The sequence below is a fragment of the Hylobates moloch genome, unplaced genomic scaffold, assembly GCF_009828535.3.
Source record: "Hylobates moloch isolate HMO894 unplaced genomic scaffold, HMol_V3 SCAFFOLD_17, whole genome shotgun sequence".
In the NCBI taxonomy this organism is placed as follows: Eukaryota; Metazoa; Chordata; class Mammalia; order Primates; family Hylobatidae; genus Hylobates; species Hylobates moloch.
Genome location: NW_026652292.1, coordinates 81,611,823 through 81,634,148, shown reverse-complemented (window position 1 = coordinate 81,634,148; position 22,326 = coordinate 81,611,823). Strand labels below are relative to the sequence as shown.

General features: G+C 46.1%; 1 protein-coding gene across 3 annotated transcripts in view; it reads left to right on the top strand.

Moving 5' to 3' along the window:
* FAM193A (family with sequence similarity 193 member A) overlaps nucleotides 1-22,326 on the top strand; it is a 127,760-nt gene that overhangs the window by 9,384 nt on the left and 96,050 nt on the right. For all 3 annotated transcript variants that reach the window (XM_032136157.2, XM_058430042.1, XM_058430041.1), the window contains exons 2-3: nucleotides 16,525-16,658; nucleotides 17,667-17,834. In XM_032136157.2, coding sequence (XP_031992048.1) covers nucleotides 16,525-16,658; nucleotides 17,667-17,834 — 302 coding nt within the window. The remainder of the gene's footprint in view (nucleotides 1-16,524; nucleotides 16,659-17,666; nucleotides 17,835-22,326) is intronic.

Genomic DNA, 22,326 nt, shown 5'->3' with positions numbered 1-22,326 from the left:
ACAAAATTAGCCCGTCATGGTGGCACATACCTGTAATCCCAGCTCCTCGGGAGGCTGAGGCAGGAGAATCTCCTGAACCCAGGAGGTGGAGGTTGCAGTGAGCTGAGATCGCACCACTGCACTCCAGCCTAAGTGACAGAGCGAGACTCTGTCCCCCCCCCAAAAAAATAAATAAAGAAAGAATGGTTTAGTAAGTAGAGCGGCAGTGTTTTGTATATTTTGCAAACCTCTTTTTTTTTTTTTTTTTTTTTTTTTTTTTGAGACGTTGTCTCACTTTTGTCACCCAGGCTGTAGTACAGTGGCGTGATCTCAGCTCACTGCAACCTCTGCTGCCTGGGTTCAAGTGATTCTCCTGCCTCAACCTCCCATGTTGCTGGGATTACAGGCGTTTGCCACTGCGCCTGGCTAATTTTTGTATTTTTAGTAGAGATGGGGGTTTCACCATCTGGGTCAGGCTGGTCTTGAAATACTGACCTCGTGATCCACCCACCTCTGTCTCCCAAAGTGTTGGGATTACAGGCGTGAGCCACTGCATCTGGCCTAACAAACCTCTTTAATATCGAATGGTAGAACAAAAGCTGGTTTCTTATATCTGCCTCTGTGTGGAACCTGTTGTGATAGGTTGTTCTGATTGAAGTATTTGAAGAAATATTTTATTGGCTTTTTTAGAGAATTGTGGATATTTTTCTTTGATGCTGTACCAAACCATGACAAGTTAGATTCTCAAGGGTTAGGTGTAGTGTAGAAGCTAAAACCAATCAGTGGCTTTTCCCTGCACTGTTTGTTATGTGAAAGTCCATTGGTCTGTCTTGTCCTCTGATTGGATATCTTGCCCATGCATGGCTTGTAACATCACATGTTGGTTATTTGTAAAGTATTGGTTTACTAAGGTAGACAGATTTCCCTGATATTAATACTTTTCATCATTATTTAAAAAAAATCATATTTGTTACAAAAAAATAATATTTGTTAATACCACCACTGATCTCATCAGAAAGTTCTTTAAATTTTGAGTTTTCAAGCCCACAATGGCAGGTGAAAGTTTTCCAGAGTTCTAATTTTTGCTCAGAAAAATTATGATTATGAGAAAAGCTCAGATTTTATTATTGGTCACAAATAGTGCCAAATTGCCTTGAAGCGACGGACTCATTTTGTTCATTTTGGAAAATATCTGACAAATATCCAAGTCCAAATAACCATAGTTTGGCCCATCAGTCACTTTTTGAAGTAAAATTGATGTTTCACAGGTGAAGGGCCATTCAACTCACAATGCACGGTGAGATTCCTTGAGGCGGACTCTTCCTGGGGCGTGCCAGAGAAATGCTCTGTGTGTACTTCCCACTTCGTCACACAGAATATTCAGAAGACTTGTGCTCGGGGGTTGAGATTTATGCAAAATAATTATTTTTACTGCATCAAGGACATTCTTAAGTGGAACTGGCTTTTTTCCCACCTCACAGCTCTGAAGTGTGTGGCCGTGAAGAATGCAGCGGCCACTAGCTTGCTTTGCTCCTGCTGTCTTCGTCCTTGCATTGGTTCTTCACTCTTTCCCCACCATTGTTTTTACCCTGTCAGTGTGAATGTCAGCACAGTGAGAAAGGCAGAGGACATTTTGGTACAAATCTGAAAATAGTTTTGACTTGTGGGCCTGCTGAAGGGTGTTAGGGTGAAAATCCTATTTTACTAGCCATTAGTAGTTAACCACAGACTTCTTGAAACTTTCTCAACTTTTTTATATCTGTCTGATGATACATATTTAACATAGGTGTCAACCAGATTTTTTTTAGTATTTGGAAAATAATGCTTTCCCTTCTAATTCTTCATTGTAGCTTTAACACTGAAATTTGGCAGAGAACCTAGTTAATTATCAATGATGTGTTCACGTTGGCGACTAGGCTTATAGCATGGCCTTAACCTCACTGCGGCTCTAGGCTATGCTGGACCATCTGAATGGAGTCCTCGGACCACACTCTGAGAACCACAGCTCTGTTGGGTTGTCTTTTTCTTATTGACTTGTGGGATTTCTTTATATACACTCAGAAGCAGCTCTTTATTGGTTGTATGTGTTGCAGATATTGCCTGTTTCTTTTTTGTCTGTTTTTCACTATGTGATGATGTCGCTTTATGAACACAGATTCTTTTTTTTTTTTTTAACCTTGAGATGCTACCAGGGCAGCTACTCACCACAGCCCCTGCTGGGGTCTGAATGTGCACAACGCACTTCACATCCGGGCATGCAGCATAAATTGCAGAGTGTAAGATGTAGCCAGCTTGATTCACTCCCAGATTAGTACTTCTACAATCTACCATATCTCCTTGTAGATTGATCTTAACCTAAAAAAAAAAAAAAATTTTTTTTTAAATATCAAGAGGACTTCATTTTTCTTTTCTGTTTTCGAGACAGTCGCTCTCGCCCAGTATGGAGTGCAGTGATGCAATCCCGATTCTCTGCGGCGTTCACCTCCTATGTTCAAGTAATCCTTCTGCCTCAGTCTCCTGAGTAGCTGGGACTACAGGTGTGCACCACCATGCCTGGCTAATTTTTTTATTTTTAGTATAGACAGTGTTTTGCCATGTTGCTCAGGCTGGTCTCAAACTCCTGGGCTCAGTCTCCCTCTGTCGCCCTGGCTGGACCTCAGATGATCTGCCTGCCACGGCCTGCCAAAGTTCTGGGATTATAGGAGTGAGCCACTGCACCCAGCCAAATATGTTAATGAGCCAGGGGTAGTGGGAAGCATATTTAGATCATGGGTGGGTCAGCAGTATGCCTATGGGCTTTGCCACCAGAGTCCTATTTCCTGGTGTGCCTTGGTACACCGTTTGCCATAGGCTTTGAGGAGAGTGTTGGTTGGCTTTAATAACATTATATCTCGGGCCCAAAAGTAGCCCACTGGAGGAGAAATTCAGACAAGGAAGAGAGGTGGGATGGTTGAGACATTTTTGCATAGACCTGCAAGGGGACAGGCCTGACTAAACAAATCTTGCTCCATAATAGTCAGGACCAAGCCTGTGTTGAACTTAGCAATTTGATTTCAGCTAATCATTGATCTGTCTCTTTAAAATAATGTTGTTAATTTGAATTTCACTTTTTTTTTTTTTTTTTTTTTTTTTTGAGACGGAGTCTCACTCTGTCGCCCAGGCTGGAGTTCATTGGTGCCATCTCGGCTCACTGCAAGCTCTGCCTCCCGGGTTCACGCTGTTCTCCTGCCACAGCCTCCCAAGTAGCTGGGACTACAGGCATCCACCACCACGCCTGGCTAATTTTTTTGTATTTTTCGTAGAGGTGGGGTTTCATCGTGTTAGCCAGGATGGTCTCAATCTCCTGACCTTGTGATCCACCCGCCTCAGCCTCCCAAAGTGCTGGGATTACAGGCCTGAGCCACCATGCTTGGCTGAATTTCACCATTTTAAAAATATTTCACTTTAAACCACCTTGAGTTTTTACATTATATAAAGGCTAAAAGACATGTTATGTTGCATTTTAACATTTGCATATGTTTAAGTAACAAAAATAGTTTTAGTCTGGTGGGAGATACGGTGAGGGGATGGCACTTTGGGGTAATTATTTTTTCTTTAAAGGGCCCTGAACTCAAGTATCCTGTCATAAAGAAGACTACTCGGCAGGTAGTCTCAAGTTTCTATCTATTTTTCTGTTTTCAGGGCTGACTGTTTTAGACTCCATTTTGATTATGGGCATTAGCAGTTGCCTTTATTCTCATATATCATATTATTAAAATGTCAGTTGCATTTTATACTAAGGAACCAGGTTCTCCAATAGTTATTATGCCCATAGATTAATCAAGGCATGTAGTCCCAACTTAAGCCATTTAAGAGTTTGCTGGCCTAGGCTGGGCATGGTGGCTTATGCCTGTAATCCCAGTATTTTGGGAGGCTGAGGTGGACGGCTCATGAGGTCAGGAGACTGAGACCATCCTGGCTAACACGGTGAAACCCCATCTCTACTAAAAATATAAAAAATTAGCTGGGTGTGGTGGCATGCGCCTGTAGTCCCAGCTACTCAGGAGGCTGAGGCAGGAGAATCCTTCTAACCCAGGAGGCTGAGGTTTCAGTGAGCTGAGATTGCGCTACAGCACTCCAGCCTGGCGACAGAGCGAGACTCCATCTCAAAAAAAAAAAAAAAAAAAGTTTGCTGGCCGGGTGCAGTGGCTCACGCCTGTGATTCCAGCACTTTGGGAGGCTGAGGTCAGGAGATTGAGACCATCCTGGCCAACATGGTGAAACCCCATCTCTACTAAAAATACAAAAATTAGTTGGGCTTGGTGGCGGGTGCCTGTAATCCCAGCTACTCAGGAGGCTGAGGCAGGAGAATTGCTTGAACCAGAGAGTCGGAGGTTGCAGTGAGCCGAGATCACACCACTGCACTCCAGCCTGGCGACAGAGCAAGACTCTGTCTCAAAAAAAAAAAAAAAAAAAAAACTCGCTAGTTTTGTCATTATCTTGAATTGTTGCCCAGTGGTTACTACACCCATAGATCATTCAAGGCATGTAGTCCCAGCTTAAACCAGCCATTTAAGAGTTTGCTAGTATTGGTCCTTACCTTGAATGCTTGCCCTGTTGGGTTTTAGGTCATATTAGAAACATACAGATTTCTTTGCAGTGAACTTCATGAAAGTAGTTGCTAATGTAATTTGTTGGAACTACTCAAAATTGCCAGATTGACTTGAGTTAGCCTTATAGAAAGATAAGCTGAGTGGTGATCTTTGGCTTTTTTCCTTTAGTATAATGCTTTTGAGAGTCATCTCTGTTGCTGCATGTAGCAATAATTAATTCCTTTTATTTCTGGGTAATCATCCATTGTATGGATAAACCACAGTTTGTTTATCCATTCACCAATAGAGAGACGTGTGTATTTTCCAGTTTGGGCTGTTATGAGTAGAGCTACTAGGAACATTTGAGTATCAGTCTTTTTTTTTTTTTTTTTTTGAGATGGAGTTTTGCTCTTGTCACCAGGCTGGAGTGCAATGGTGCGATCCTGGCTCACCGCAGCCTCCGCCTCCCAGGTTCAAGCAATTCTCCTCCCTCAGCCTCCCAAGTAGCTGAGATTACAGGCATGCACCACCACGCCCAGCTAGTTTTGTATTTTTAGTAGAGATGGGGTTTCTGCATGTTGGTTAGGCTGGTCTCAAACTTCCAACCTCAGGTGATCCGCTCGCCTCGGCCTCTGAAAGTGCTGGGATTACAGGCGTGAGCCACCGTGCCCAGCCGAGTATCAGTCTTTCAAGTGGATGCAATTTACTTCTCTTTGATAAACACCTGGAAGTGGAATTGCTGAGTCCTATAGGGTAAGTGCTCATACTGTTCTGCAGCCACGTATGAGAGTTCCAGTTGATCTTTATCTTTGCCAAGTGCTGGATATTGTCAGTCTTTACTTATAGCCATTCTAGTGGTTTGTAGTGTTATCCTTCATTATGGTTTTAATCTGCATTTTCTATTTATTTATTTATTTATTTATTTATTTATTTTTTGAGACAGAGTCTCACTCTGTCGCCCAGGCTGGAGTGCAGTGGCTCAATCTCGGCTCACTGCAACCTCCACCTCCCAGGTTCAAGCAGTTCTCCTGCCTCAGCCTCCCATGTAGCTAGGACTACAGGCGCCAGCCACCATGCACAGCTAATTTTTTTTTGTATTTTTAGTGGAAACGGGGTTTCACCATGTTGATCAGTCTGGTCTTGAACTCCCAACCTTAGGTGATCCACCCACCTCAGCCTCCCAAAGTGCTGGGATTACAGGCTTGAGCCATCACGCCCGGCTTAATATGTATTTTCTTAAGACTTGTTGAGCATCTTTTCACGTACCTATTTTCCATTTGTATCTCTTTGGTAAAGTGGCTGTTCAAATCTTCTGCTCATTTTTATTGAGTTGTCTTAATGAGTTGTGAGATATTTTTATATAATCTCAATACAAGCCCTTTATTAGACAGGCTTCACAAACATTTTCTCTCAGTGTATGACTGGCATTTTCATTATACAGCACTATCCTCTGAAGAGCAAAAGTTTTATATTTTGATCAAATCCAATTTGTGCTTTTTTTTCTTTTTTGGGACGGAGTCTCTCTCTTTCGCCAAGGCGGGAGTGCAGTGGCACTATCTCAGCTCACTGCAAGCTCCGCCTCCCAGGTTCACGCCATTCTCCTGCCTCAGCCTCCCGAGTAGCTGGGACTACAGGCGCCCGCCACTGCGCCCGGCTAATTTTTTGTATTTTTAGTAGAGACGGGGTTTCACCGTGTTAGCCAGGATGGTCTTGATCTCCTGACTTCGTGATCCGCCCGCCTCAGCCTCCCAAAGTGCTGGGATTACAGGCGTGAGCCACCGTGCCCAGCCCCAATTTGTGTTTCTAAATGATTTTGTGCTTTTGTGTTCCATGTCAGAAATCTTTGCTACTCAAGGTTATAAAGATTTTTTGCCCTGGCTGGGCGGTGGCTCACACCTGCAATCCTAGCACTTTGGGAGGCTGAGGTGGGTGGATCACGAGGTCAGGAATTCGAGACTAGCCTGACCAACATGGAGTAACATCGTCTCTACTAAAAATACAAAAATTAGCTGAGATGGTGGCATGCACCTGTAATCCTAGCTACTCAGGAGGCTGAGGCAGGAGAATCACTTGAACCCAGGAGATGGAGGTTGCAGTGAGCCGAGATTGCACCACTATACTCCAGCCTGGGTGTCAGAGCGAGACTCCATCTCAAAAAAAAAAAAAAAAACAAACAAAAAAATTTTTTTTTGCTGTTTTTTTCTGTCTTAATAGTTTTAGCATATGCATTTAGGTCTATGAGCCACCTTGAATGAAGCTTTTATCTGTTGTAAGGGTTAAGAGTCATCGTTTTTTGCATATTGATACCCAGTTGTTCAGAACTATTTATTGAAAAGACAATTTTATCTCATTGAATTACCTTGGGACCTTTGTCAAAAATCAGTTGGTTCTGTATGTATGAATCTATTATTGGATGCTGTGTTCCACTTTACATATGTACCTATTCCTTTGCCAGTACCATACTATCCTGATTCTTGAAGCTGTTTATAGTAAGTCATGAAACTACGTAGATGTCTACCAACTTTCTTCTTTTTCAAAAGTGGTTTGGATATATTAGATCCTTTGCATTGCTATGTAAACTTTAGAGCCAGCTTGTCAGTTTCTACAGAAAAGCCTGTTGGGATTTTAATTGGTATTGTGTTGACTCTATAGATCAATTTGGGGGAGAATTGAAACCTTAACAATATTGAGTCTTCAAGTCTATGAACATGGTATAACTCTCCATTTATTTAGATCATTTAAGTTTATTTTCAGCATTGTTTTGTAGTCAGTATATTAAAAACTTTCCAGACAGGCACGGTGGCTCATATCTGTAATCCAGCACTTTGGGAGTCCTACGCAGGTGGATTGCTTGAGGCCAGGAGTTTAAGACTAGTTTGGGCAACATAGTGAGATCCTGGTTTTACAAAAAATAAATACATTTTCCCAAAGTATTTTATATTTTCTTGCTATTTTAAATGTACTCTAAAAAGTTCCAATATTTATTTATTGCTAGTACATAGAAATTAAGCCTTTTTTTTTGGATATTGGCCATGTGTACTGTAAAAACTCATTTATTCGTTCTATAGGCCTTTTGGTAGATTCCTTAGGATTTTCTTTCTTTTTTTTGAGACAGAGTTTTGCTCTTGTTGCCCAGGCTGGAGTGCAATGGTGCGATGTCGGCTCGCCACAACCTCTGCCTCCTGGGTTCAAGCATTATCCTGCCTCAGCCTCCCGAGAAGCTGGGACTACAGACACCCGCCACCACACCCAGCTAATTTTGTTTTTGTATCTTTAGTAGAGACAGGGTTTCACCATGTTATTAGCCAGGATGGTCTCGATCTCGTGACCTCACGATCTGCCCACCTCGGCCTCCCAAAGTGCTGGGGTTACAGGTGTGAGCCACCACACCCGCCCAATGAATTGAATATTTTAAGTGGCTGGGCCTGGTGGCTCTTGCCTGTAACCCCAGCACTATGGGAGGCTGAGGCGGGCGGATTACCCAAGCTCAGGAGTTCGAGACCAGCTTGAGCAACACGAAGAAACCCCGTCTCTACTAAAATACAAACATTAGCTGGGTGTGGTGGCATGCGCCTGTAATCCCAGCTACTCAGGAGACTGAGGCTGGAGAATTGCTTGAACTCAGGAGGCGGAGGTTGCAGTGAGCTGAGATCGTGCCACTGCACTTGAGCCTGGGCGACAGAGCGAGACTCCATCTCCAAAAAAAAATTAAAAAAAAAAAAAGGGTATTTTTTGACCCATGTATTGGTCAGAAGTATGTTTTTATTTTATTTTATTTTATATTTTATTTTTTTGAGACGGAGTCTCACTTTGCTCCCAGGCTGGAGTGCAGTGGTGCCATCTCAGCTCACTGCAACCTCTGCCTCCCAGGTTCAAGCAATTCTCCTGCCTCAGCCTCCCGAGTAGTTGGGATTACAGGCGCCTACCTTTTTGTATATTTAGTAGAGGCGGGGTTTCACCATCTTGGCCAGGCTGATCTTGATCTCCTGACCTCGTGATCCACCTGCCTCGCCCTCCCAAAGTGCTGGAATTACAGGCGTGAGCCACCGCGTCTGGCCTATGAATATTTTAAACTCTTTCATTTTGTCTCCTGTTGACCTTGCTACCTATATTTCTTTTTCTTTGTTTTATAATTTTTTAGCTATAGCTTCCACTTTTCAGCATCTACTCTCAAAGAATAGTATACCACTTCACATGTAGTGTAAGTACCTTACAGTAGCATACTTGGAGCGCCACCATTTCTGGTGCTAATGTAGTCGTGTATTTTTCTTACATGTATTATACACCTCAGCATACATTGTCATGTTTTTTTTCCTTGCTTTAAATAGCTAATAATCTTTTAAAAAGACCTTATAAATTATAAAGTTCTCGACCCACATCTTTGTCATGTGTGGTGCTCTCCATTCCTTTGTGTAGATCCACATTTTCATTTGGTATTATTTTCCCTCTGTCTCAAGAACTGCCTTTAACATTTCCTGTAGGCCAAGGAAGCTTCTGTTTGAAAGCTTTTATTTTGCCTTTGTTTTAAAAAGATACTTCTGTTTGGAATTTGAAGTTGTTGGTCATTTCTTTCGTGGCCTCCCCAGTTTGTGATGAGAAACATGTTGTCATCCTTGTCGTTGCTCCTGCATGTGTAAGGTGACTTGTTTTCCTCTGTCTGCTTCTGAGATTTGCACTTTGTCACTGGTTTTCAGCAGTTTGACTGTGATGGGCCTCAGTGTGCTTTGCTTTGTGTTTAGTGTGCTTTGGGTTAATTGAGCTTGCAGTGAGTGTGGGCTTACATAGTGTGAATTTATAGTTTCATCAAATTTAGAAATATTTCAAGTATTTCTTCTCATAGTCCCCTTTTTTTCTGAGGTGTTAGACATCTTGAGTTTGTCCTACAAATGCTTTGTCCATTTTTTCAGTCTTCTCTGTGCTTCATTTTGGATTATTTTATTTACTTATTTATTTACTTACTTATTTATTTATTTATTTATTTATTTATTTATTTATTTATTTGGAGACAGAGTCTTGCCCTGTCGCCTGGGCTGGAGTGCAATGGTGCGATCTCGGCTCACTACAACCTCTGCCTCCTGGGTTCAAGTGATTCTCCTGCCTCAGCCTCCCGATTAGCAGGGATTACACGTGCCTGCCACCATGCCTGGCTATTTTTTTTTAGATGAACTTTTGCTCTCGTTGCCCAAGCTGAAGTGCAATGGCGTGATCTCGGCTCACTGCAACCTCCTCCTCCTGGGTTCAAGTGATTCTCCTGTAGCTGGGATTACAGGCGTGCGCCACCACACCCGGCTAATTTTGTATTTTTAGTAGGGACAAGGTTGCTCCGTATTGGTCAGGCTGGTCTCGAACTCCTGACCTCAGGTGATCCGCCCACCGTCGGCCTCCCAGAAGTGCTGCAATTACAGATGTGAGCCACTGCGCCTGGCCAATTTTTGTATTTTTTTGTAGAGGTGGGGTTTCACCATATTGGTCAGACTGATCACGAACTCCTGACCTCAGGTGATCCACCTGCCTTGGCCTCCCAAAATGCTGGGATTATAGGCGTGAGCCACCATGCCTGTCCTGGATTATTTTTATTGCCTGTATTCAGGTTTATTGGTATTCTGATCTGCTTAATCTGCCAAGTCTATTTAGTGTATTTTTTTCTTTTATGTCTTATTTCTCAGCTCTAGAAGTTTCATTTGGTTTATTTATTGACATCTTCAGTTTCTCTTCCCATCGTGTTTATTTTTCCTCTGTTTCTTGAACATATGGAGTTTCTTTATAATTGCCAATTTCAGATTCTCGACTGTTAGTTGTATCATCTCTGTTTTGGAGGGAATCTGTTTCTTTTTTTCTTCTTTATTTTTTTGAGATGGAGTCCTCGCTGTGTCACCTAGGCTGGACTGCAGTGGTGTAATCTCGGCTCACTGCAACCTCTGCCTCCTGGGTTCAAATGATTCTCCTGCCTCAGCCTCCTGAGTAGCTGGGATTACAGGCATGTGCCACCATGCTAATTTTTGTATTTTTGTAGTTTTAGTAGAGTTAAAAATACTAATTTTTGTATTTTTAGTAGAGATGGGGTTTCATCATGTTGGCCAGGTTGCTCTTGAACTCCTTACCTCAGGTGATCTGCCCGCCTCTGCCTCCTAAAGTGCTGGGATAATAGGCATGAGCCACCGTGCCTGGCCTGGGGAATTCCTTCCCTTCCCTTCCCTTCCCTTCCCCCTTCCCTTCCACCTTCCCTTCCGCCTTCCCTTCCGCCTTTCCTTTTCCCTTCCCTTTTCCCTTCCTTTTTCCCTTCCCTTTAGCCTTCCCTTTTCCCTTCCCTTTAGCCTTCCCTTTTCCCTTCCCTTTAGCCTTCCCTTTTCCCTTCCCTTTCCCTTTCCCTTTCCTTTCCTTTCCGTTCCTTCTTTATTTTTTTGAGACAGTGTCTCTCTCTGTCACCCAAGGTGGAGTGCAGTGGCACGATCTATTCTCACTGCAACCTCCCCTTCCTTGGTTCAAGCAATTCTCCTGCCTCAACCTCTCGAGTGGCTTGGATTGCAGGCTTGTGCCTCCATGCCTGGCTACATTTTGTATTTTTAGTAGAGACAGGATTTTGCTATGTTGGTCAGGCTGGTCTCGAACACCTGACCTCAAGTGATCCACTCACCTCATCCTCTGAAAGTGCTGGGATTACAAGCATGAGCCACTGCACCTGGCCTGGGGGATCTGTTTCTATTGATTGGCTTTTCCTCCTTAAGAGTCATTGTCCTGCTTTTGGTTTTGTTACTGGATGTTGGACATTGTGAATTTTACATTGTTAATTGCTGGATTTTGTTATTTTTCTTTTAAATTGTGTTAGACTTGGGTGAAACATGTCTGAGGTTAAATCTGTATATTATGAGTGCTATAATGGGACACGTTTAAGGATTTAATATATAGTCATCATGTACCCTATTTTAAGACTTACCTTCATCTTTTGTCTCCAGGAAATGTTGCTTTCAAGTTCTTGATTGCTCTTCTGAGTGTACTGCATTCCAGCCATGATCATAGGTGCTGATGTACCATAGTGAGCAAGTAAATAGGTTCTGGCTCTCATGAACTGATATTCCAGTGTTGAAGACAGTTAAAAAAACAAGAATGCAAGTAGAACACCAGGATTTCAGATAGTAGTTTAATAGAGGAGATTAACTGGGATGTTTAGGTTGATGGGTAAGCCAGAGCTCAGGAGATGGGCACCACACTCATAATCAGAACAAGCACATTTTTGACATAAAGAATAATTAGCAAGTGGCAGGGCGTGGTGGCTCATGCCTGTAATCCAGCACTTTGGGAGGCTGAGGCAGGCGGGATCACCTGAGGTCAGGAGTTGGGAGACCAGCCTTGTCAACGTGGTGTAACCCCGTCTCTACTAAAAATACAAAAATTAGCCAGGAGTGGTGGTGGGCTCCCGTAATCCCAGCTACTCAGGGGGCTGAGACAGGAGAATCGTTTGAACCCAGGAGGCGGAGGTTGCAGTGAGCCGAGATCACAGCATTGCACTCCAGCCTGGGTAAGAAGAGTGCAACTCCATCTCAAAAAAAAAAAAGGAATAATTAATAAGTAGCGACAGGTCAGCCACCCAGATCTGTGAAGTGAACGCTAAAGAATATGGCCAGGGCAGATTTAGGGATTAGCCACTAACGGGAGCTTAGGGAGGGGACTCAAGAAACAAACTTGGAAGAGGCCCTGACATGGAGGGGGTGTCGTTATGCCCCACTGGGTAGCAGAGAGGCTCCCTGAGGTCCTGCAGGCTGGGACTGAGTGCTGGAGAGTGCGTGCCTCTCAGTCCCCCACACACCACTGATAAGGAGCTGCCGCAGGGTAAGAGCAAGATGAGAAAAGCACGGGAACCTAGAGGGAGACCCCTTCTTCTTCAGTGTCCGTGTAGCACCCTCCACCCACACGACCACACATTGTACCTACCTGCTGGCAGAGGAGAAATGTTAACAGGGTGCAGCTCCTTCATTGTAAGTGTGGCGAAGAAGGGTGGATTTGGAGCTGAGAGGCAAAAAAATTAATTGACTCAACCAGCCTCCCTGAGTAGGTGATCTTTTTGCTGAGGCCTGATGGGACAGTATTCTACAGTCTACCAGAAGCCAATCAGAGGCTCACTGGCTAAGGGTACTAGGCAAAGGGAGCAAGGGCAGTGACTTAAAAGCAGAACTTTGACCTGAGCAACCTTGAAAGCTGTGGTAAGAAATACGGCGTTTGCTCCTAAGCGATGTGGAGGAGAACAGAGGTTTTATGTAGGGAGCTCTGTGATCTCACTCTGCTGCTGCCTGGAGAATGGATGATTAGCAGGTACATATGGAAATAGGTGTGCCACTAGAGAGAGCCAGTGCAGCTGTGCAGGCAGGAGGTAGGTGATGATGGCTTAGACTGGGTTGGAAGCAGCGGAGGAAGAGTGGGTGGATTGTGGAGGTGTTTAGGATTGAGGTGGAGTGGACAACTTTGCTGTTAGATGGGCATGGGATGGAACAAGCTTGTTGAAGGGAACGGACTCGCTTAGGGAACAGCCTCTTCTACCATTGCCTTCTCCTTTCCCTACCATGCCTCATCAATCAGAGCTCCATGGCCTTCCAGCCACTTTTGGTATTGGAATAGCCTCATTTTCAGGTACTCAGGTCCAGTCTACATAAAAACCTAAATGTGGCTGAGTGTGGTGGCTCACGCCTGTAATCCCAGCACCTTGGGAAACGAAGGTGGGCGGATCACTTGAGGTCAGGAGTTTGAGACCAGCCTGAGCAACATGGCGAAGCCCTGTGTCTACCAAAAATACAAAAAATTAGCCAGGTGTGGTGGCGCATGCCTGTGGTCCCAGCTACTCAGGAGGCTGAGGTGAGACGATTGCTTGAGCCTGGGAGGTGGAGGTTGCAGTGAGCCGAGATTGCACCACTGCACTCCAGCCTGGGTGATAGAGCGAGATCCTGTCTCCAAAAAAAAAAGAAAACCTAAATGTCTCATCTAATTAATTCAAAGCCTCTTCCCCTCAAGTTAAGTGATGGCAGGAGTCCCCAAGGGCGGAGGGCGGTGGTGTATGTCCTGCTTCCTTATGCCTGTCCTGTTCCTCCAGGATGGAGAAGGGGCACTGGAGCGGAGACTTGGGGGTCTTTGTTCTCTGCTGGGTTGTCTAGGGTTCTTTTTGGCCCACTAGCACTAGGCCTGTGGTCCTAATGGGTGGCCCAGTGGTTGCTGGCTCTTTCTTGGGGTGGGTGCTGCTTTAGTGTGCTCAGGCTGCTGCAACAAAATACCACGAGCTAGGCTGCTCGTAAACAGCGGACATTTATATCTTTTAGTCTGGAGGGCTGGAAGGTCTAATATGAAGGTGCTGGCAGATTGGTGCCTGGGGAGGGCCGAGCTTTGGTTCATAGCTGGTGCTCTCTCGCTGTCCTCGTGCGGTGGAAGGACGTGGCAGCTCTCTGGGGCCTCCTTTATAAAAGGACACTAATCCCATTCACGAAGACTCCATCCTCATGACCTAATCACCTCCTAAAGGCCCCACTTCCTGATACATTACCTTAGGGGTTAAAATTTCAACTTATGAACGGGGGTGGGCGGGGGCACAAACATTCAGAACAGAGCAAAACATTCAGAACAGAGCAAAACATTCAGACCTTTGGGCACTTCTGAAACCTTGGTAGGGACTTCGTGCTGGACTGTCTAGTGGAAACTCTGTGTGACACAACCAGCCTGCCCCCCATCCCCTACCACTGCTGTCCCGCATTCTGCCCCCCTTCCCTCATGGTGTAATTCTGGGGTTTGCTTCCCCAGTAGGACCTATTTGGGCTGGGATCCTTTCAGGATGACACAAGCTCTTACCCTCCTGTGTGCTGGCAGCAGCTGAGCTAGGTCCCCTGCTTTTTTTTTTTTTTTTTTTTTTGAGACGGAGTCTTGCTTTGTCACCAGGCTGGAGTGCAGTGGCACGATCTTGGCTCACTACAAGCTCTGCCTTCTGGGTTCAAGCAATTCTCCTGCCTCAGCCTCCCGAGTAGCTGGGACTACAGGCAAGCGCCGCCACGCCTAGCTAAATTTTGTACTTTTTTAGTAGATACGGGGTTTCACCATGTTGGCCAGAATGGTCTCGATCTCTTGACCTCGTGATCTGCCTGCCTTGGCCTCCCAAAGTGCTGGGATTACAGGCGTGAGCCACCGTGCCCGGCCGGTCCCCTGCTGTCTTAATCCTCTGCCCACTTAGCAATGCTCAGGCTTTTCTGCTGCAGGGTCTTATCTGCAAGGCCTGCACCAGTGTCTGTGTGCCCCAACTCCACAGCATCCGCCACAGGCCCTTGGGATTTTCCTTGTACTTGGCTCAGCAGCAGGCTGGGGTGATGCAAGCATCTGAACAGACCTCGCCAAGTCCAGCCCAGGGTGAGCCCCAGGCTCCTTGCCACAGGCCACCACCTGTCTCTCTGGGGGCTTGTCTCAGTGGCTTCATGCTTGACTGGGGGAGGGGTTGGTGAGGAGAGCACACTTTTCCTTGTGGAGACCAGAGTGGGAATAGTGCAATACTCATGACTTAGGTGAATTCCTTTCTGGAAGTCTCTCTTGTGACTGTGATTCTCTTCCCCAGGCTGTGGGGGTCAGGGGGACGCAATGATTATGGAGCTGGCAGCCCCTGTCATGAGCCTGGGGAATGCTCTGTAGCACCCTGCATCACCCTGTGGGCACCCTCAGCTTTGAGACCTGAGCCCCTGTTCCCAAGGAGCAGAGTCCTTCTCAGGGCCTCTTCTAGAAGGAGCCCTGGTGCTGATGGGTGGGTAACTGAGCAGGAGGAGGAGCCTAAGGTAATGTTGTGTTCTCTAGTTGTTGTTGGTGAAATCCTTTTGGCGTGGGACACAGGAAGGTCTTTGCCCAGTGTTCTCTCTTTTTTTTTTTTTGAGACAAAGTCTCGGTCTGTTTCTCAGGCTGGAGTGCGGTGGTGCGATCTCGGCTCACTGTAACCTCCGCCTCCCAGGTTCAAGCGATTCTCCTGCCTAGGCCTCCTAAGTAGTTGAGATTACAGGCATGCACCACCATGCCTGGCTAATTTTTGTATATTTACAAGAGACGGGTTTCACCATGTGGGTCAGGCTGGTCTGGAACTCCTGACCTCAGGTGATCCGCCTACCTCGGCCTCCCAAAGTGCTGGGATTATAGGCGTGAGCCATCGCGCCTGGCCAAGTGTTCTCTTTCTTAAGCCTCCTTGTTCCTCAGAGCAGGCAGTGCAGGCTATGGGATTCCCCAGGACGGAGAGGCCTCTGCCCCGGCTGCTTGATGCTAGGCTCAGAGAGGCCACTAGGTTTCTACCATGTGCCGTCTCAGGCAACCATGGGCACATCACTTTCCAGAGGTGCCCACTGAGGTGGTCATTGTGTGTGCTGATTAGGACACTGGGAGTAAAACTGTTTCTTTTAATATAAATTAATTTTTATACTTTTAAAAAAATTTTAAATAGAGATAAGGTCTTGCTGTGTTACCCAGGCTGGTCTCAAACGTCTGGGCTCAAGTGGTCCTCCCATTTCGGCTTCCCAAAGTGGTGGGATTACAGGTGTGAACCACCATGCCCAGCCGAATTGTTTCCTTTTTGTGTGTATGTGTGTGTCTGTGTGATAATGTCTCTGTCACCCAGTCAGGAGTGCAGTGGGGCATGATCACGGCTGACTATAGCCTCAACTTCCCAGGCTCAAGTGATCCTGTCACCTCAACCTCCTGGGTAGCTGGGACTACAGGCGGGCACCAACACGCCCGGCCTATTTTTTGTATTTCTTGTAGCATTGGCGTTTCACCATGTTGCCCAGCAATCCACCCACCTCAGACTCCCAAAGTGCTGAGATTACAAGTGTGAGCCACTGTATCCAGCCAAGATAGTGTCTTTTCAATGTCTAGATTTTACAGTTTTTTTAAAGGCATTTTTCTGAACAGTTAATAAAAAATTGATGCCTTGAACATTTTAACATAACTGGTCTATTCTGTTCTCTTTTTAAAACAGAGCCAAGATTTTCTTCTTCACTCCTCGCTTGGTGGCTCCCAGCCGGAGGCCGGCAGTGGTGGGAGGCTCGCTCTGGGCGCACAGACGCTGCCTTCAGACACCGCATGCTCGTGCGAGGCCTGCAGTGAGCGCAGGTATGTGACGTGTGTGCCACGTTGCTCACACCTGTCCACAATGACATGCAGACCTGCATGTTGGAGCTGGACCGAGAAACTGGGCTAATGTGACAGACAGCAACAAGAGTAAGGCAGTTGCTTCGCTATTGAGAGAAAGAACCATATGAGTAAGACAAGAACTCCTGCTCTTGAGGAACTGGCACTAGGAAGCATCCTCAGAATAAGAGGAGGAGGAGTCCTTAAATAATCAGAATCTAAGAGCAGCCTCAGTGAATGAGGGGAGCGATGGGGGAGGGCCTGACTGGCTACCGCTCAGTGGCTGAGGGGAGAGCCCCAGAGCTCTTCTTTTTTTTTTTTTTTGAGACAGGGTCTGGCTCTGTCCTCCAGGCTGGAGGGCAGTGGCATGATCTCGGCTCACCACAGCCTCCGCCTTCCAGGCTCAAGTGATCCTCCCACCTCAGTCCCGGTATCCGGGACTACAGGCGCGCACCACCATGTCGAGCTAATTTTTGTATGTTTTGTAGAGATGGGGCTTCGCCATGTTGCCCAGGCTGGTCTCAAACTCCTGGACTCAAACGATTAGCCCATCTTCACCTCCCAAAGTGCTGGGATTACAGGCATGAGCCACCAAGCCCAGCCCAGGAGCACATTTAAAAACGCTCTGTGCTCTGGCTCAGGAAGGAATGCATGTAGCCAAGTGGAAGCCAAAGAGTGGGGGCAAAGCTGCCCATTAGGTATCTTGGAGGTTAAGGCCAGGTCAGCAGTGGGGATGTGGGTACCCTAATTGTGGACAGTAGCCACAGACGCTCCTGTCATCTGTGCAGTGGCTAAGATCTTACACAGAGTGCACCCTAGGAGCTGTGCTGGGGATGCTATCACCCCCCCTGCACTGACAGCAGCCTGATTGCCGGCTCCTGGGAGCTGGGCAAGGTGCAAGAGCCTGGGAGGTCCTCTGAGGACAGTGTGCTAGGTGAGGAAGGGCAGCAGATTGTGGTGACTTTCTAACCTTCCTGTGTTGTCTCTCAGAGAAATTTCGGCAGAGGCGGACCGGGAACCTCAGCAGCTGCAGAACTACTGGTCAGAAGTGCGCTACACGGTGCGCTGCATCTACCGCCAGGCAGGAACCCCGCTGGCAGATGACCAGGACCAGTCTCTGGTGCCTGACAAGGAGGGAGTGAAGGAGCTCGTGGATAGGTACATACTGCCCTTTCCTGTTGTGGCCCCATGCAAACCCCTGCCCTCCCCGCTGCACTTGGAGCCACTCCTTTCAGGATGGGCTTTCCTTAGACAGTGCTCAGGTGGGTTTGCTCAGCCTTTGGTGGCTGTCAAGACTGCAACAGATGAACTGGCAAAAGTAAGCCCCCTAGGCCAAACGTCTTGAATTTTTCTGATTCCGATGAAACGCTGTTGCCTATATAATTACACAAGAAATGTTTCTGTCACTTATTTGTGTGAAGACTGATGATAATACCTTCCTTTTTGAGTCCCCCTGTGCCAGGGATGATGCAGAGTACTTTTACAAGCACTCTTGCCTTTATCAACCCAAGGAGAAAGGCCGAGTTAGCCCATTTACGAAGTGAGAAAATGGGGGCTCTGTGAGGTTGGGTAGCTTGTGTATGTGCCTGTGGCTCATGAGGCCAAGACAGCTGAGGCGTGCCTGGCTGTGTGGCTGTTTCTCATGATGCCTCAGCCGTTCTTCAGCAGGTACGTTATGTTCAGTAACCACACAGAATTTGAGGAGGCCATAATTTTTATTATTCCTTATAGTTTGATGTAACTTTTTTTTTTTGAGACGGAGTTTTGCTCTGTCAGCCAGGCTGGAGTGCAATGGCGTGATCTTGGCTCACTGCAACCCCTGCCTCCCGCATTCAAGCTATTCTTATGTCTCAGCCTCCGGAGTAGCTGGGATTACAGGTGCCCACCACCGTGCCTGGCTAATTTTTGTATTTTTAATAGAGATGGGATTTCACCATGTTGGTCAGGTTGGTCTCTAACGTAATCCACCTGCCTTGACCTCCCAAAGTGCTGGGATTACAGGCGTGAGCCACTGTATCCGGCAACATAACATATTTTTATGTTTTTTGAAATGTTTCAAATGAAAGCAACAGATATGAGATGGCCATTTCATGGGTTGATTCTCATTTGGATTTCTTTTTTTTTTTTTTTTTTTTGAGACGGAGTCTTGCTCTATCACCCAGGCTGGAGTGCAGTGGCCCAATCTCGGCTCACTGCAAGCTCCGCCTCCCGGGTTCACGCCATTCTCCTGCCTCAGCCTCTCCGAGTAGCTGGGACTACAGGCGCCCGCCACCACGCCCGGCTACTTTTTTTGTATTTTTAGTAGAGACGGGGTTTCACTGTGGTCTCGATCTCCTGACCTCGTGATCCGCCCGCCTCGGCCTCCCAAAGTGCTGAGATTACAAGCGTGAGCCACCGCGCCCGGCCTGGATTTCTTTCTCACATTTTGAATGCAGCACATTTGGGAGGCTTTTTTTTTTTTTTCCAGACGGAGTCTCACTCTGTCGCCCTGGCTGGTGTGCAGTTGTGTAATCTCAGCTCACTGCAACCTCTGCCGCCTGAGTTCAAGCGATTCTCCTGCCTCAGCCTCCTGAGTAGCTGGGATTACAGGCGCCTGACACTGTGCCCAGCTAATTTTTTTTTTTTTTTTGAGACGGAGGGAGTCTCACTCTGTTGCCCAGGCTGGAGTGCAGTGGCGCAATCTCTGCTCACTGCAAGCTCCACCTCCTGGGTTCACGCTGTTCTCCTGCCTCAGCCTCCCGAGTAGCTGGGACTACAGGCGCCCGCTACCACACTCGGCTAATTTTTTGTATTTTTAGTAGAGATGAGGTTTCACCATGTTAGCCAGGATGGTCTCGATCTCCTGACCTTGTGATCCATCTGCCTCGGCCTCCCAAAGTGCTGGGATTACAGGCGTGAGCCACCGCGCCCAGCGGGAGTTTTATAAACTGATATTTGCTGTGCAGTAGATTCTGTCCTGGAGGCAGGGATAGTGATTAGCCATACATTAGGTTAACTCATTGAATTCAGCCAAGTATGTTCAGGGTTTGACCTGTGAGCCACTGGTATTGCATGAGGTCCTTCTCTGTGGTATGTGCTTTTATTAGAAGTTAGGTTTCCAGCCGAGCATGGTGGCTCACACCTGTAATCCCAGCACTTTGGGAGGATTGCTTGGGCCCAAGAGTTCAAGACTAGCCTGGGCAACATAGTGACTTGTCTCTACACAAAGTAAAAAAAATTAGCCAGGTGTGATGAAGCACACTTGTGGTCCTGGTTGCTTGGGAGGCTGAGGCAGGAGGAGCTCTTAAGCCCAGGAGTTCAGTGCTGCATTGAGCTAGCATCGCTCCACTGCACAACGGCCTGGGCAACAGAGTAAAATCCAAAGAAAAAACAAAAAAACAACAAAGAAAGTTAGGTTTCCTAGTGAGTATTAGGAAAAAAAATGTATAACCTTCATGTCAAACCCATGACTTCACAGCTTATTAACGTTGCAACTTCAGTACTTTAGAGTAGGAACCAGTGTGTAGTTGATGTGCCAGTATCTGTTGAATGTATGTGTGAATTAGGGAATGAGCTTCCGTAGCATCTTCAGCATATTGCTATCTCTTTTTTTTTTTTTTTTTTGAGACGGAGTCTCGCTCTGTCACCCAGGCTGGAGTGCAGTGGCACAGTCTTGGCTCACTGCAAGCTCTGCCTCCCAGGTTCACGTCATTCTGCCTCAGCCTCCCAAGTAGCTGGGACTTCAGGCGCCTGCCACCATGCCTGGCTAATTTTTTGTATTTTTAGTAGAGACAGGGTTTCACCGTGTTAGCCAGGATGGTCTCAATCTCGCCTCCCAAAGTGCTGGGATTACAGGCGTGAGCCACTGCGCCCCACCCCGCTGCCTCCTTTTTATATAACTTAAAAAAAATCTGTTTGCAAAAGTATCACATGGTTATTTCCTTAAATTTATAAAATACAGAAACAGACAAAAAAAGAAGGAATCTAAGTCCGACATGCTAAGAGAACAGTGACGTGGGTGTCCAGTCTGCTTCTAAGTTTGGTTGTCTCTGTCAAAATTTGACTCTTCTGTGGCTTTCTTTTAACAGACGAAATGCATTCTGTTTCAGAGGACAGTTTTTTATACTAGTAGTTGAAATTACAGTTGTTATGCTCAAAAAATTAATGTCTGTCTGAAATGTACTAACCATAATAGGAATCCCATCTATCTACGCTATTTTTTTAATCCACATTTTCCATAAGGCTTCACATGTTCCATTGCAAGATTTTACTTGGCAGTTGTCTTTTACAGCCTAGGTAATACGGCAATTTAAAAATAGAACAGGTGACAACTTTCTTTTCTTTTGACATAATATGGTATGTAGAAGGTGAAAGGATTTACTATGTAAAATCCAGGAGCTGTAGTTTAATACATTTTACAACTCGTTTCTATTAGAGTGATGAACTCAAACTGGTTTCTCCTGGTGACGGGTTATGGACAAATTTTTGTTAATACATCAGTGGTTTTAGGTTTCCATCTAGAGGCTCCTGGATTAAAATACAATTAAATTTAACCATAGCAATGCCAGTACTGTAGAATAAGTTTTAAAATGTGCATTATCGGCCAGGTGCAGTGGCTCACGCCTGTAGTCCTAGCACTTTGAGAGGCCAAGATGGGCGGATCACAAGGTCAGGAGATTGGGACCATCATGGCTAACATGGTGAAACCCCGTCTCTACTAAAAATACAAAAAATTAGCCAGGCGTGGTGGCGGGCACCTGTAGTCCCAGCTACTCGGGAGGCTGAGGCAGGAGAACAGCATGAACCCAGGAGGCAGAGCTTGCAGTGAGCCGAGATCACACCATTGCACTCCAGCCTGGGTGACAGAGTGAGACTCTACCTCAAAAAAAAATGTGGATTATCATACACATATTTGTGTCAATAAAAATAACGGATTATCCCAAAGTTTGGCCTGAAATTCATGAAAATGTTCATTGCATTTTTGGCTTAGTCATGGGGCGTGTATTTTTTTTTTTTTCCTACTCTTCAGCCTACAAATTTTATTTTACACACCTTTATTGCTTTTTTGGTGGGATAATTTTTAAAAAAAGATAAACTGTGTCTAAAGTTTCCTCTTTTCATAAGCCTAATACAAACCGATTTGGATTGTACACTGAACTTCTAGATAGAAGGAAAGAGCAGGCTGCCCCGTATCTGCAGCCAGGTGGCACCTCTCCTGGGATCAGTGCTTTTTACCTGTTAACACATAAGCCTTTAAAGGAGTTGTCCCCAGCCTCGTGTCTGAGCGTGTTCATCTGGGGCCAGCTGCTGAGAAGTGGTAGTGTGTGCTCTTCCAGCTGTGTGAGTTTACACAACTCACCCAACCTGTGTGGGCCAAAATGTCCCCTCTGTAATGCAGGCACTGAACCCACACATAGCGAACTGAATTAGTGCACATGCACGAACAGTGCTGTACAGAGAAAGCTCAATAAATGTCACTTCCTGTTCCCTAGTGACACTCTGTGCCCCAGATTCCCCATCCGTTAGGTAGGGTGATCGTGCTTCTCACAGGTGGTTGTGAGGAAGATGACTGTGTGGTCATACAGAGGTGGTCACCTGTGGAAGGGCTTCAGAAAAGATGCTCACTGACATCAGAGCACCCACGGGCCCTGTTAGGCAGGCCCTAGTGACC